The sequence below is a fragment of the Haliotis rufescens genome, unplaced genomic scaffold, assembly GCF_023055435.1.
Source record: "Haliotis rufescens isolate VD_foot unplaced genomic scaffold, xgHalRufe1.0.p SCAF_1, whole genome shotgun sequence".
Lineage (NCBI taxonomy): Eukaryota > Metazoa > Mollusca > Gastropoda > Lepetellida > Haliotidae > Haliotis > Haliotis rufescens.
The window spans coordinates 77404087-77418077 of NW_025963779.1; the positions used below are offsets into that span (position 1 = coordinate 77404087).

Here is a 13991-nt window from a genome sequence, read left to right on the forward strand (position 1 = left end):
GTACTTTTGCCAAACCAAAAGTTGTATAACATTAAGTGTTTATCTTCACTTATAAAATGCGTGTTCCAAGTCCCTAGAACTCAAGAAACCCTTGTTCCACTCCAACCAATCCTCACGTTGCTCTCGGGTCGCCTCAGTAGCCAAGGTCTACTCGCCCAGCATTGGATGGCCCCCGTTGGTATTCCGGGTTAGAATTGGCTCCCAGCAAACAAGGGCATTTAGCAGGAGCTGTAAGTTATTTAGGTTTAAGGCCGCCTTAAGAGTATTTCAGTGATATAACGACATGTCAGCTTGATGTGGGAGAAATGCGACCCAGGTCTTAAATGTTTAACCATTTGGTGAAACCCACGGGTATAGTGTTGACAAACCTGGAAACGTAATCAAGTCGAACGGGTTTCGAACCCGCGATCATAGGTTTCTGGCATGCTTTAAGGGAAGGTTCTCCACACATACCCCCGCATGGAGATCTATAAAACCCTCGTCATACCCAATAAGCACACCAAAATCATATCAAATCATGTCTTTGCTGGATTTTTAGAAGTTTTGAATTTGTTCAATGAATTTCTACAAGGTGGTTACACGTATATCAACATGAAAGTTGCGATCCTTTCCAAGAGTGAAGGGGGCACGGGTGGCCCAGTCGTCTAAGGCGCCGCGATTCGCTGTGCAGAGTTGCGTCCCTTATGCACGCCAGAAACCTATGATTGTGGGTTCGAATCCCGGTTCGCCCCGATTATGTTTCTAGGTTTGTCAGCACCATACCCGTGCTCGTGGGTTTCATCGAAGTGGTAAACGTCTGAGACCTGCATCACTTCGGGCTTTCCTCCCACATTAAGCTGACACGCCGTGATATAACTGGAATACTGTTAAAAGCGGCGTTAAACCCAACTCACTCACTCACTCACTCCAAGAGTGAACGTTAATGGTGTCCATCTTGCAAACTTTTTGCGCTTACAGAGCTATGTTTGCTGCTCGTCCGCTGTAACATTTGCACTGACAAACCATTCCTCACCACCATTGATTTATTTGCAGTAATTGGCGTTAAATTGGCCGTAGAGCATTGCCATTCGTGACGGCAACTCTGACGTGCGAGATGTCAGCGCCCAAGTATCCAATTTAGCGTTACGAGACCCAGAAAATTTGATTCGAGCTGTTGCACGGAAACATACCGTCAAGTCATCAATATTTCAGAGGCAGTCCACTCATTTGGATATAAATCACCCCATAACGGCGATATGGTCAAGATTACACGACCGGTCCAGTAAATATGGTTTCTAGACTTGAGTTGTTTCTGTCTCGACCCTGCATGAGTGAAGCTGGGATTTATACGGCGTGCGGACGTAACTAAACATGTTCATGTGTGTATTTAACCTTTTCCTCAGCTTTCGTGTCAAGGATAGTACCTCATTTGTATGTACGTTTAATTAGTTATCGCGTCAAGTTGCATGTTACATCAAATATCACTTGAAACGTCTTAAACATGCATTGAATGTTTGTTCTTTGGGCCGGCGTTTTCTCAAGGAAACATTTAGGTCAGTCTTATTATGACGTAATTATCTTCTTCTTGAACAGTCCTAACACCTGTTTGTGAACCTGCACTGACACATTCCTGTAGGTGTTGCTATAGGTTCTACTTTGTCGACTGCCTTGGGGTCTAAAACAATGACCATACGTTTCCAGTACAGAGGGCCCAAATTGGGTGATTTGGATCTACTCATTGTTTCTTTTCAATGACAAATCTACGATTGTAACTGAAAACTATGAAGTCAACCATTTTTATTTCAGAATCATTTAAGCCTGATGGATTCGAAGAATGATTCCTGACTTGAGAATTAATATGACTGAAATATTAACGTCATGTTGTTGTTTTTCAGGTGTAGAACGGAGGTAGCACTGTGGTAAGAATTTAAGCAGCCATGTCCAGTCGGAAGACACTTCCCGGGATGACGAGTCATTCCATCACGAGGTCAGAGTTTGAGGACGGGATATTAAGAGACAATGCGAGGTTTGACAACAGACTAAACAATGAGAAACGACACGTAGAAAAGGCTAAGCGGGTTGTGGTTCGTGAGTATGACAAGGAGAGCCAGATGCTCAAACAAAAAATGGCGTCTGCTGCTCAGAGGAAAGCTACGTCGTACTATAGTCAGACATCTGTTCCGAATGGGACAACTGGGAAGAGTTCGGGGTCAAGGGTGAATACCGGTCGTTCGACCAGACTTATACCTGACTACGAGTATAAACAGTACAGGTTGCGACAGAATAGCGACCAAAACGATGTCGTAAAGCAGACGACAATTGAAACAAAGCCTGAAAAGACATCGAAGGTAGCCGACGACCCACCGCAACAACAAAATGACGCCGATGTGACAGATGGAAAACACGAAGCGAATGGAAAAACGGATTTTGATCTTCCAGACGAGTACGTTTCTACAAGACGGACACGACCCCCTGAAAATTTCTGGTCTAACCTCAGTGCCCCTAAACACCATTCAACCGTTCGCAATGTTAGGGAAAGACTGGCTAAAGAATTCGGCAAACCTAAGTCCAAGCCTTCATCCCAAAGGCCAAATGGTACGGGGCGCCTGCCATTGGTGCAGGGGACACGTATGGATAAAAAGTGATAGCTAAAACAATGTGAATACCATTATTTAGTCAACATACGGTGGCACTACCTCCAGCAGTTCAGCTGAAGCTGTAGCGTACTTCAAAGCGGTTGTGGATATATGTGTATCCGAGCATGGTGTTTTTGCTGGCGATGCCAGACTCTAGTTGCGATGGTTACGGTGACAGTTTCTCGATCCGGACACGTGTGAGGTCGGCATGTCTTTGGAAGGACATTCACGGAGCCCATACACGAACAGTAGGTGGAGGGGGCACTAAGGGGAGATAATCCACTCTCTAGGACTAATGATATTGTGCACTGAAAGAATGTCAAGATAAGTGCGTTTTTCGAAATGCTAACACGGGAGTACATCAAACTGCGCCTTCACATAAACAGTCGCTGTGGAAAGAAGACGCGTGAAAACAATATGTCTAAATGCCTTTAAGAAAGGTGTGCTTGCTGAAAAAATCCTATTTGTGAATTGGTGTTTTGAAGGAAAACGGATTTCTTGTTATGTTATTTCGTTGTCCATTATATCTTTGAATTATTGTTTTGGTCTAAAATGGGCTATGTATACGATAGTCTTAGATCAGAAGTTCTCATTAGGTCTAGCAGAATGTACTAAGCGATATATATTTTTTATAAATTTAGCACTTGATTTATTGATTAAAATAGTGCAATCACAATAAATTATTCCATTCAAATCTAGATTAAATGTTTTTTACTATCTGTCTATACACCGCCAATACTACGACAGCGTTAAGTAATCAAATCCGAGACCGTTAGCTGTTAGCATAAGAAACGGTTCCTCACTGGTGTCGGCATACACGCATAGACCACCTACATGGTCTAGTGGACAGAACGTCTGTCCGGAGAGCGGAAGGTCGGTTGATCGATCCCCGGCCGCGTCATACCAAAAGACGTTAAGAGATTGTACTTGAAACCTTGCCTGGCGCTCGCCATTTAAGGCGGATAAAACAAGGCCCGGTCGGCACGGAATACTGTGTTTGTGTGGGGTAACCATGTTAAACTGTGGCATGGGCTCATTGGGTTAGCACTATAAAACCTACACACGTTCATGCACGTCGCTATATAAGTGCAATAAGGTTAAACAAAATTTCACCTCGCCTCTTACAGGCCTAGGTACTGTCCCCAACCCGTGTAGATCCGGGTTAGAATTGGTCTTCAGAAACCCATGGACCGCCTTCGTGGTCTAGTGGTACAGCGTCCGACCGGAGAGCGGAAGGTCCGGGGTTCCATCCCCGGCCGCGTCATACCAAAAGACGTTAAAAGATGGTACTTGTTGTTACCCTGCCAGGCGCTCGGCATTAAGGGGCTAAAACAAAGACTGGTCGGCTCGGAGTCAGTGTGCTGTGTCTGAGTGGGGTATTCATGTTAAACTGCGGCATGGTATCTCAGTGAGCAAGCACTATAAATCGGCATCATTCCGGACTAGCACAAAAAGCCACACACACACACACACACACACACACACACAATAATCTTGGGCGCGACGTTAAACCCAATTTCACCTAACCTCAGAAACCCATGTCGTAATCGTAAGAGGCGACGAATGAGATCGGGTGGTCAGGTTCGCTGACTTGGCATTGTATCCCATATGCGTAAATCGCAGCTCAAGGTGATAAAACTAAATTTTCCGGTCCAGATTCAATTATTTCGTAATGTAGCTGGAATACATTAAACAACAAACAAAAATAACACTGGAGTCTCTTTCGTCCCTGGAACCTACAGGTGACGTGACCTCGCAGTTTACAGGATCAACAGGAGGTATTCTGTGCATGCCCATGCATTTCCCCACAAATTCTGTGTCAGCTCTCTCCGGCAAGTTTAAATATCCCAAACGGTGAGGGTAAAGGGGGTTTTAATTCATGTTCAGTTTTATTTCACTTACATAACGGCGTTCGTGTGTGTATGTATGGCTGCTTGTACTAGTCAAGATTAATGCCGGTGTTATACTGCTGGTCCACTAAGATACCATGCCGCAATTTAACATGGATACAGCACTCAGACACTCAGACAGACTCTGAGCCGACCAGTCCTTGTATCGAACCACCGATAATCCGTTCTTCGGGCACTCTATCCATACACCACTCTGCTCCACTGTCATCATCTTCCGGTGGCAAAGGTGTTAACTGACTTTATTAAGTCAGTAAACATCTTTGCCGGGAAGATGCACTATCGTTGGTACAGGCTACCCTACTGGCCCACAACTGGCCAGACAGTTGTTGGATCAAAATTCTCAAAGGATGAGTTCGTTGAACTTTATCAGAGAGTGACCTAAGTAATTGAATCTGGTTCAGACAAGCCAATGATTGGCATAATGAGCAGCGTCCCAGGCCGTTGGGTACCATGACATGGAATCTACCAAGTCAACGAGTCTGACCAGTTTGCCTCTCAACAGGACGTTGCTGCGGAATGACATCTGTGTATAGATCGAGACAATTCATCCATACAGCCGCATCCTAAATAACATTTATAAAGTTACAGTCGCCAAGTAAAACAAAACTTTTTCTCATTTGGTGATGACTGATTAATAAGAGTTTTATATTTACTTTTATTCGCTTCTGGTACATCTCAGCCATGTAATATCAAACACACACACACACAAACAAAACAAGATATTTATTATAAGCTGCCAAGGATCATGTGACACATCTCTAAGCCCTGTTAGATGTGGGTGTGGTAAGCCCTACTGAACAATGGCATCTGACATCCTACCTTTAAACTAAGTCAGTGAGTGATTTAACTCCGCCTATCTGTATTTACGTTACATCACAGCCTGATGTTAGAGTAAAACCCCAAGTGATGCAGATCTTAGAAGTTTATCATTGTTGTGAAACCCGAATACCAATAATCAAAATAGGTGTCGTGCGGCTTACAGACTTGGACTCACATCTTCACACCTTCTCCAGGCATAACACAGCAGTGATAGCAGCACAGACAACCATGAAATGGTGTAAGGGACTATTTTAATAATATGCTGACCCCCATAGTGTATGTACATTTTTGCATGCCACTTCCCCCCACCCTACCTCTCACTAATTCATGTAACAGTTTTTCATGACACTCTACCCCCTATAAAGATGACAAGCCTCTAAATAATGTTCAAATTTATAACTTTTTTATATGAAGATAATACAATTGTGTCATTTTTACATAACCTTTCAATATAGTTGTGATACATTTCGTCAACCCCACCTTTGGGGGACACCAATATAAACATGTACACATCAGGTCTTAGTGACTTTAAGTGAGTGAGTGAGTATGGTTTTACGCCGCTTTTAGCAATATTCCAGCAATTTCACGGCGGGGGACACCAGAAATGGGCTTCACACATTGTACCCATGTCGGGAATCAAACCCGGGTCTTCGGCGTGATGAGCGAACGCTTTAACCACTAGGCTACCTGACCGCCCCTAGTGACTTTAAGACAAACTACACAGTGTGCATGTGTCTTAAAGATACTTTTCAGGGAGCGGAGATAAAGTGACAAAAACCATCTACTGGTCCGTCAAATGCAATTATTGCAATCAACACACATGACAAAGCTTGTACATGTTCTTGAAGATAATGAATATAAGAGAAAATGTATTTGATGACAGAATAATCAACTTGTTTCCGACTCAGTCTGGGTCCTCCAACTCCTGAAGCACCTGCATGTTGATGTCGTCTATATCAGCCTCCTCCCGATCCTCCTCGGCCACAGGCGCCTCTTCCAGCTCATTCACCTGCGACACAACACCAACTGAGACAGACTCATACACATGAAACATTCCACTAATATCACGGCAGCCTGTAATTAATCAGGTGGCACACCAGTGGTTGGTACTAGGAGCAATTTCCTGTGCTGTTGTGTCACGATGACATGCAATCAACCAAGTCACCAAGCCACACCACCTGATCCATTAGCTTTTCACGACCAGGGCCTAGATTTTCGAAACGATCTTAGCCCTAAAATTATCGTAAAGTTATCGTAAAGAAATCGTAGGCTATTGTAGCCTATTTTCGAAACTATCGTAGCCCTAAGATATCTTAAGTTTGTCGTAAATCTAAGATAGCCCTATACCTGTCGTAAGTTTATTTTATCCTCATCCAAGATGGCGGTATAATTTGCTCTGGACATTTTTCATGATGAAGATGACAATGATTTGATGACAAGACCGAGGATATTCCGAGACAGAACTCGTCCCCTCGATACGCTTGACGACTTCAAGCTATTCTCCCGCTACAGATAGGTGTCGTAGCTCTGAGCGATCTGCGACAGGTTTACGATTGTTTCGAAAATCTATCTTATCTTAGTATTAAGATATCTTATCTTTGAACGTAAGTAGATAAGATTTATCTTAGCTAAGATTGTTTCGAAAATCTAGGCCCAGGATCCCAAGGCAAGGGCCTTGCTTGAAACTGGACTTTTACAGTCAGTTAACATCAGGGAAGATGTTTACGACTGGCATAGAACAGATAGGTTATTGTGGACCAATTCTTTGGGACTTCCAGGTGTTCTCTTGGTGAGTAATTCAGCAAAATGACGATGGTGGACACCAAATGTAACCAAGTGAGGATTTTGAATCTGAGTATTTAGCATGCCATGCGCTGCACAAAGCTATCTTAACGCAACGAATATCATAAATCTGTGTCAACACTACGAATATCGTAAATCTCTGTTAATCTACTGGAATTTCCGATAGTCGTAGTGCTCACATTGTGCAATGCAGCCCATTGTCATCCAGCGTGACGAGTGAACTTTTACTTGTACTCAAATCTAATGTTTAACATAGTAGTAGAGATGGTTTGCAGAAGCATATGCATAATGGAAGCAAAAGGGTATGTGGGTGGAAGATTCTGATGTGGCTTTGATAATTTACTAGCATTACTAATTAACTTCCACAATTGTTAAAAATCAAACACCTTACAACAGATGTTACTCAACGTGAGCAAACAGGTCACAGTGTTTTCAGGCCAGTTGTTATGTGCCACGAAGTTTGTTAGGTGGTATGTGGATTAAAATTCATTCAAGATTATTGCACCTATGTACCAATGTGCATGCATGTGTATACTCATTTCTGTTAGTACTAGTCTGAACTTTTGTTGCTTTAAACTTCTGACATACCAAGTTATCACTGAGAAAACATGGATACTCCACTCGGACATCCAGAGCCAAGCAGTTCTCGTTTTAATCCTATAATGACTGGCGCCAGGCAGGGTAACAACAAGTATAATTTTTTAATGGCTTTTGGAATAACAAGGGGATCAAACACCTCCACTCTCCAGGCAAACATGGAGGCAGTCTGAATTTTGACAGCAAACAAAACAAAAAAATAACACAATGAAATCTACTTAAATGCAGTAAAAGCAAACTGAACAAGCAATGCATCTTCTGCAAATTACAAACCTTGAATTCCTAAACATCCCAAAAATTAAATACATTGCAATACGTAAGCCATCTACAAAATCCTTGAGCAACCATGTCATGAAAGTGCAATCATTGAGTCCATAAGACACAAACCTTAAGTAACTGTGCCTCATCTACCATGTTGTCCCTGAGGATCTGGTCAGTCCGAGTGGTGTTGACCTCCACCGACACCTTCCCGTTGGACAGGGAGATGATCACTAGTTTGGAGAATGCATGTTCCATTGCCCGCCTGTGTGCTGTCTTCTGGACTTTCGCCAGCACCCCTCCTTGACTTGCAACGTCTATAATCAGGAAGCATGGTTGGGTATTAATCTACATACCTCAAATAAACTTTGAAAGATCACAAAGCAATAATTTTCAATTGTTTTAGTCATTCTTAAAAAGCACAGATTATTCCTATAGTGATGAAGGTAATCACTTTCTCATTGTTAGAAGCATTAGCGAGTAGAAGTCTTTGAGATTTACAGGCAGTCAGGAGACAGCTAAGTGTGGCAAGTAAAAACATTTAATTTTTTGAATTAAAACATTTTATGGCTTACCAGTTTTAGAACACGTTTCCTCCCAGGCACCAACTCCATCACAAGACAGATTCTGATTGGTCAGATCAAGTCTTACACTACAGAAGTACTTGATCTTCTTGAGGTCACCACCAGGTTGTACGCACTCCTTGTCTTCCTCCAACTGAACAAACGGTTACATCAGTCCCTATATACCACATCTGTCCATCACATATCCCACTTCAGTCCATTACATATATACCACATCTGTTCATCACATATCCTACATCAGTCCATTACATATATACCACATCTGTTCATCACATATCCTACATCAGTCCATTACATATATACCAAATCTGTTCATCACATATCCTACATCAGTCCATTACATATATCCTACATTATAGCTTAAATGGATAGAATTATCATTAAATTGCCCGCAGGTTATCAAAAATGAGCGGGCCACTGTAACATATTGCTTGATGACGAGCCATTATCACACCCATTGCTAGGTGACGTCATAGGATAGGTATAGGTGACGTCACGTTTGATAGTGACGTCATCTGGTTTGTTCTATGACGTTTCCATATTTGTAAAAGTGGGTCAGTGACATTCGTGTTGATTGCAGTAAATGTTCCAAAACCGATAATGGTGGGTTTTTTTATTTGATAACAAATTCCATCCATTTTTAGCTATTATAATGGTAACGCAATTTTTCAGGGCATTATCATTTACAGAAACCCTCGGTCTTTTTTAATGAAAGTCCTGAGGCTTCTGCAAATGATAATGCCCTGAAAAATAGCATTACCCTTATATCAGTCCATTACCTATATACCACATCTGTCCATCACATATCCCACATCAGTCCATTACATATATACCACATCTGTCCATCACTTATCCTACATCAGTCCAACATATATCTCACATCAGTCCTTCACATATATCCCACATCAGTCCATCACATATATCTCACATCAGTCCATCACATATATCTTACAACAGTCCATCACATATTTCCCACATCAGTCCTTCATATATACCCCACATCAGTCCTACACATATATCTTACAACAGTCCATCATATATATCCCACATCAGTCCACCACATATATCCCACATCAGTCCTTCACATATAACCCACATCAGTCCACCACATATATCCCACATCTGTCCTTCACATATAACCCACATCAGTCCACCACATATATCCCACATCAGTCCTACACATATATCCCACATCAGTCCATCATATATATCCCACATCAGTCCTACACATATATCTTACAACAGTCCATCATATATATCCCACATCAGTCCCTTACATATATACCAAAACAGTCCATTGCATATATCCCACATCAGTCCACCACAAACATCCCACATAAGTCAATCACATATTTCCCACATCAGTCCACCACATATATCCCACATCAGTCCTTCACATATAACCCACATCAGTCCACCACATATATCCCACATCAGTCCTTCACATATATCACACATCAGTCCATCACATATATCTCACATCAGTCCATCATATATTTCCCACATCAGTCCACCACATATATCCCACATCAGTCCATCACATATATCTCACATCAGTCCATCACATATATCTTACATCAGTCCATCACATATTTCCCACATCAGTCCTTCACATATATCCCACATCAGTCCATCATATATATCCCACATCAGTCCTACACATATATCTTACAACAGTCCACCATATATATCCCACATCAGTCCACCACATATATCCCACATCAGTCCATCACATATATTCCACATCAGTCCATCACATATATCCCACATAAATAAGTTTTTTAATTACAATCTCCGGACTCTGAATGGCTTAAACGATGCTGCTGTGGGGATTAATTTAAACATGCTCACTCATTCTTAATAAGTACTCAAACATAATTTTTTCTGAAGAATATCCCTTTAATGCTTTTAGTCTTTAGGCTACCCAGTGAGTCTAGTGTCTTGACAAGTACAGTACTCACTATCTGAATGTTGCTGGACCAGCCATTGAAACCTAGATAGTAGCTGGCTAGTTCCTGACACTTGGCCAGGAAGAGAGTAGTGACCTGGTTATCTCCCTTTCTTCTCTTTGCAAATGCAACCTGCACAATGTGTGAAACAAAGACAAAACAACAAGCTTTAAAAACATATGACAGCATGAATAGAAGTATCTTGAAACTAGCACACTGGGATGCATAGCATTACTTAACTGTTAAACAATTTAGAAAAAGATATGTCATTAAATAATGCTTGAGACCACAAAAAATGCAATTTTAACATACTGTAAGAAGTATTCTTAGACTTTACATTTTCTTTCTACATTTACAATTTTAAAAATCATGTTGTTGTATTGTCTCAAGTGATTGGGTATTGTGTTTAAGGGTGATAAGGTATTGTGTTTAGGGGTGGTTGGGTATTTTGTGGCTAGGGGTGGTTGGGTATTGTTTCTAGGGAGGATTGGGTGTTGTTTTTAGAGGTTGTTGGGTTGGGTATTGTGTTTAGGGGTGTTTTGGGTATTGTGTGGCTAGGGGTTGTTGGGTATTGTTTCTAGGGAGGACTGGGTATTGTTTTTAGAGGTTGTTGGGTTGGGTATTGTGTTTAGGGGTGTTTGGGTATTGTGTTTAGGGGTGTTTGGGTATTGTGTGGCTAGGGGTGGTTGGGTATTGTTTCTAGGGAGGATTGGGTATTGTTTTTAAATAGAGGTTGTTGGGTTGGGTATTGTGTTTAGGGGTGTTTGGGTATTGTGTTTAGGGGTGTTTGGGTATTGTGTTTAGAGGTGTTTGGGTATTGTGTGTTTAGGGGTGGTTGGGTATTGTGTTTAGTGGTAAATGGATATTGTGTTTAGGGGTGGTTGGGTGCTGTGTTTAGGGGTGGTTGGGTATTATCTCTTGGGTGGTTATTATATAAAACGAATATGTATCCAACAATCCAACATTTTCATACATCAAAATGACAACTCAGAGTCACATTCAACACAGTTTCATCTTGTTTAGAAACTTTACTATATTGTTCTTTGTATCTCTGTGTGCGTGTTAAACCTGCAATAAAAATTAACAGCGAAAGAAATAATTAAAAACTCATGAAATATCTTACCAATTTTTTACAACAAAAACAATTTATTCCAAGAATAAACATTGTACCTTGCAGGTACTGCTTCCAATAGACAGCCTGTTGTTCTGCTCCTCCTTAGCTCTCAAGGCTGACCTGTACGAGTAGAACTTAACAAAGGCATAATACCCAGGGGATTCATTAACTTGACGCCCAGCATTGCATCCTGTAGCGGGGAAGACCTGCACTTCATACAGCAGGCCATACTTGGAGAAGGTTCTGTAAAGCAGGTCCTGAAATATAAACATCAGGTCAGGGTGGACAGTGGTCGGGGACCTGGGAGAGCTGAACATCAGGTCAGGGTGGACTGTGGTCAGAGCCCTGTGGGAGCGGAACATCAGGTCAGGGTGGACAGTGGTCAGGGACCTGGGAGAGCAGAACAACAGGTCAGGGTGGACAGTGGTCAGGGACCTGGGAGAGCTGAACATCAGGTCAGGGTGGACAGTGGTCAGGGACCTGGGAGAGCAGAACATTAGGTCAGGGTGGACAGTGGTCAGGGACCTGGGGGAGCGGAACATCAGGTCAGGGTGGACAGTGGTCAGGGACCTGGGGGAGCTGAACATCAGGTCAGGGTGGACAGTGGTCAGGGACCTGGGGGAGCTGAACATCAGGTCAGGGTGGACAGTGGTCAGGGACCTGGGAGAGCTGAACATCAGGTCAGGGTGGACAGTGGTCAGGGACCTGGGAGAGCTGAACATCAGGTCAGGGTGGACAGTGGTGAGGGACCTGGGGGAGCCGAACATCAGGTCAGGGTGGACAGTGGTCAAGGATCTGGGGGAGCAGAACATCAGGTCAGGGTGGACACTGGTGAGGGACCTGGGGGAGCCGAACATCAGGTCAGGGTGGACAGTGGTCAAGGACCTGGGGGAGCTGAACATCAGGTCAGGTTGACAGTGGTGAGGGACCTGGGGGAGCCGAACATCAGGTCAGGGTGGACAGTGGTCAAGGACCTGGGGGAGCTGAACATCAGGTCAGGGTGGACAGTGGTCAGGGACCTGGGAGAGCAGAACATCAGGTCAGGGTGGACAGTGGTCAAGGACCTGGGGGAGCAGAACATCAGGTCAGGGTGGACAGTGGTCAGGGCCCTGGGGGAGCGGAACATCAGGTCAGGGTGGACAGTGGTGAGAGATCTGTCTGAGGAGAACATGTATGACATGATAAAATTCCTCGTGGGAAAGTCGGAGTTGTAAATAGTTTGCATGTTGACCAAAAGTACATACAATTGTCTTTCTTTTGGAAATGCTGCTTCTGAGTCCCAATATCTGTTCTATCTTTCAATATCTAAAAGGGTTATGTTTTATTTGATTCAGCAAACAAACAATGTGTTTTTAAAAAACAACTTAAGTCAATCATGCTGGGGCAGGTTGAGGGTTTAATGTTCAAGTTTATTGCACTTATATAGTGATTTGCATGTATGTGTGTGTGTGACATTGCATTCAAGATCATTGCACTAATATACAGCGACATGCATGCAATTGTGTATGTGTGGCTGCTTGTGCCAGTCCAGAGTGATGCCGAATTATAGTGCTAGCCCACTGAGATACCATGCAGCAGTTTAACAAGGATATCCCACTCAGACACAGTATATTGACTCCGATTTAAGCCGACCATTCTTGAGTTATCCCTATTACAGAGTGCCAGACAGGGTAACAACAAGTAAGCCTACTATGTCTTTTGGTATAATGCATCCGGGGATTGAACCACCAACCTTCCAGCAGACGGCAGACACTCTATCAAACAGACAATCTTACTGGGAGTGTGCATGCTTAGCAAGCACATCTTTAATTAATCACAAACTGTTCATGTTATCAATAATTACCCTTACCAAATGATGCCATAAAACAACTAGATGTATATGATTGATGCAGAGACCATAAAACAAATAAATCTATTTTATGGTCTTTTATTGACGTCATAAATACTCGTTATACTTGCTATTCTTTCTCTTACATAAACAAGGAGCTCATCTTGTGTTGGAATGTTGGTCACAAACAAGTTCTTTCTGTTACATGTTGGAATTGCAAACTCAATTATTTCAATATTCATTGTTTATCCTCCCGCTAGAGCTGCGTGCTTCATTGGTGAATTAATTACATCTCATAAGCTCATCGGTCGAATTCCCCAAATGTGTCCATCCCTTGCTAGAGTTTGATTTACTTTTCAAAACAGCCGCTTAGACAAGTACTACTTTCTAAATGACGTATTCTAATATATGACACAAATAAATAAGTAAATGATAATAAACAAACATTTTTGTATTTTTTTTAATGTTTTCTTTTTAATACGTGGTACGTATGTATTTTTGTTATTTTGACAAT

At 42.4% G+C, this 13991-nt stretch overlaps 2 protein-coding genes across 7 annotated transcripts in view; one reads left to right on the forward strand and one right to left on the reverse strand.

Annotated features, from left to right (window-relative positions):
- The window catches only part of LOC124147865, a 47018-nt gene extending 43705 nt beyond the window's left edge, over window positions 1-3313 (forward strand). For 5 of the 6 annotated variants that reach the window (XM_046518670.2, XM_046518671.2, XM_046518669.2 and 2 more), the window contains exon 2: window positions 1875-3313. In XM_046518670.2, coding sequence (XP_046374626.1) covers window positions 1917-2624 — 708 coding nt within the window. In that variant the 5' untranslated portion in view covers window positions 1875-1916 and the 3' untranslated portion in view covers window positions 2625-3313. Of the gene's footprint in view, window positions 1-1261; window positions 1359-1874 lie in introns of those variants that run through there. The other variant, XM_046518672.2, reaches the window with a different exon arrangement.
- A 1920-nt stretch (window positions 3314-5233) lies between these two features.
- Window positions 5234-13830, reverse strand: LOC124147866 (RAD52 motif-containing protein 1-like). The gene is made up of 6 exons (XM_046518676.2): window positions 13624-13830; window positions 11706-11906; window positions 10548-10667; window positions 8578-8719; window positions 8132-8319; window positions 5234-6353 (listed from the first exon to the last, which is right to left on the reverse strand). The coding sequence occupies exons 1-6, from the start codon at window positions 13717-13719 to the stop codon at window positions 6249-6251; spliced, it is 852 nt and encodes a 283-aa protein (XP_046374632.2). The 5' UTR covers window positions 13720-13830; the 3' UTR covers window positions 5234-6248.
- Between the last annotated feature and the right edge of the window lie 161 nt (window positions 13831-13991).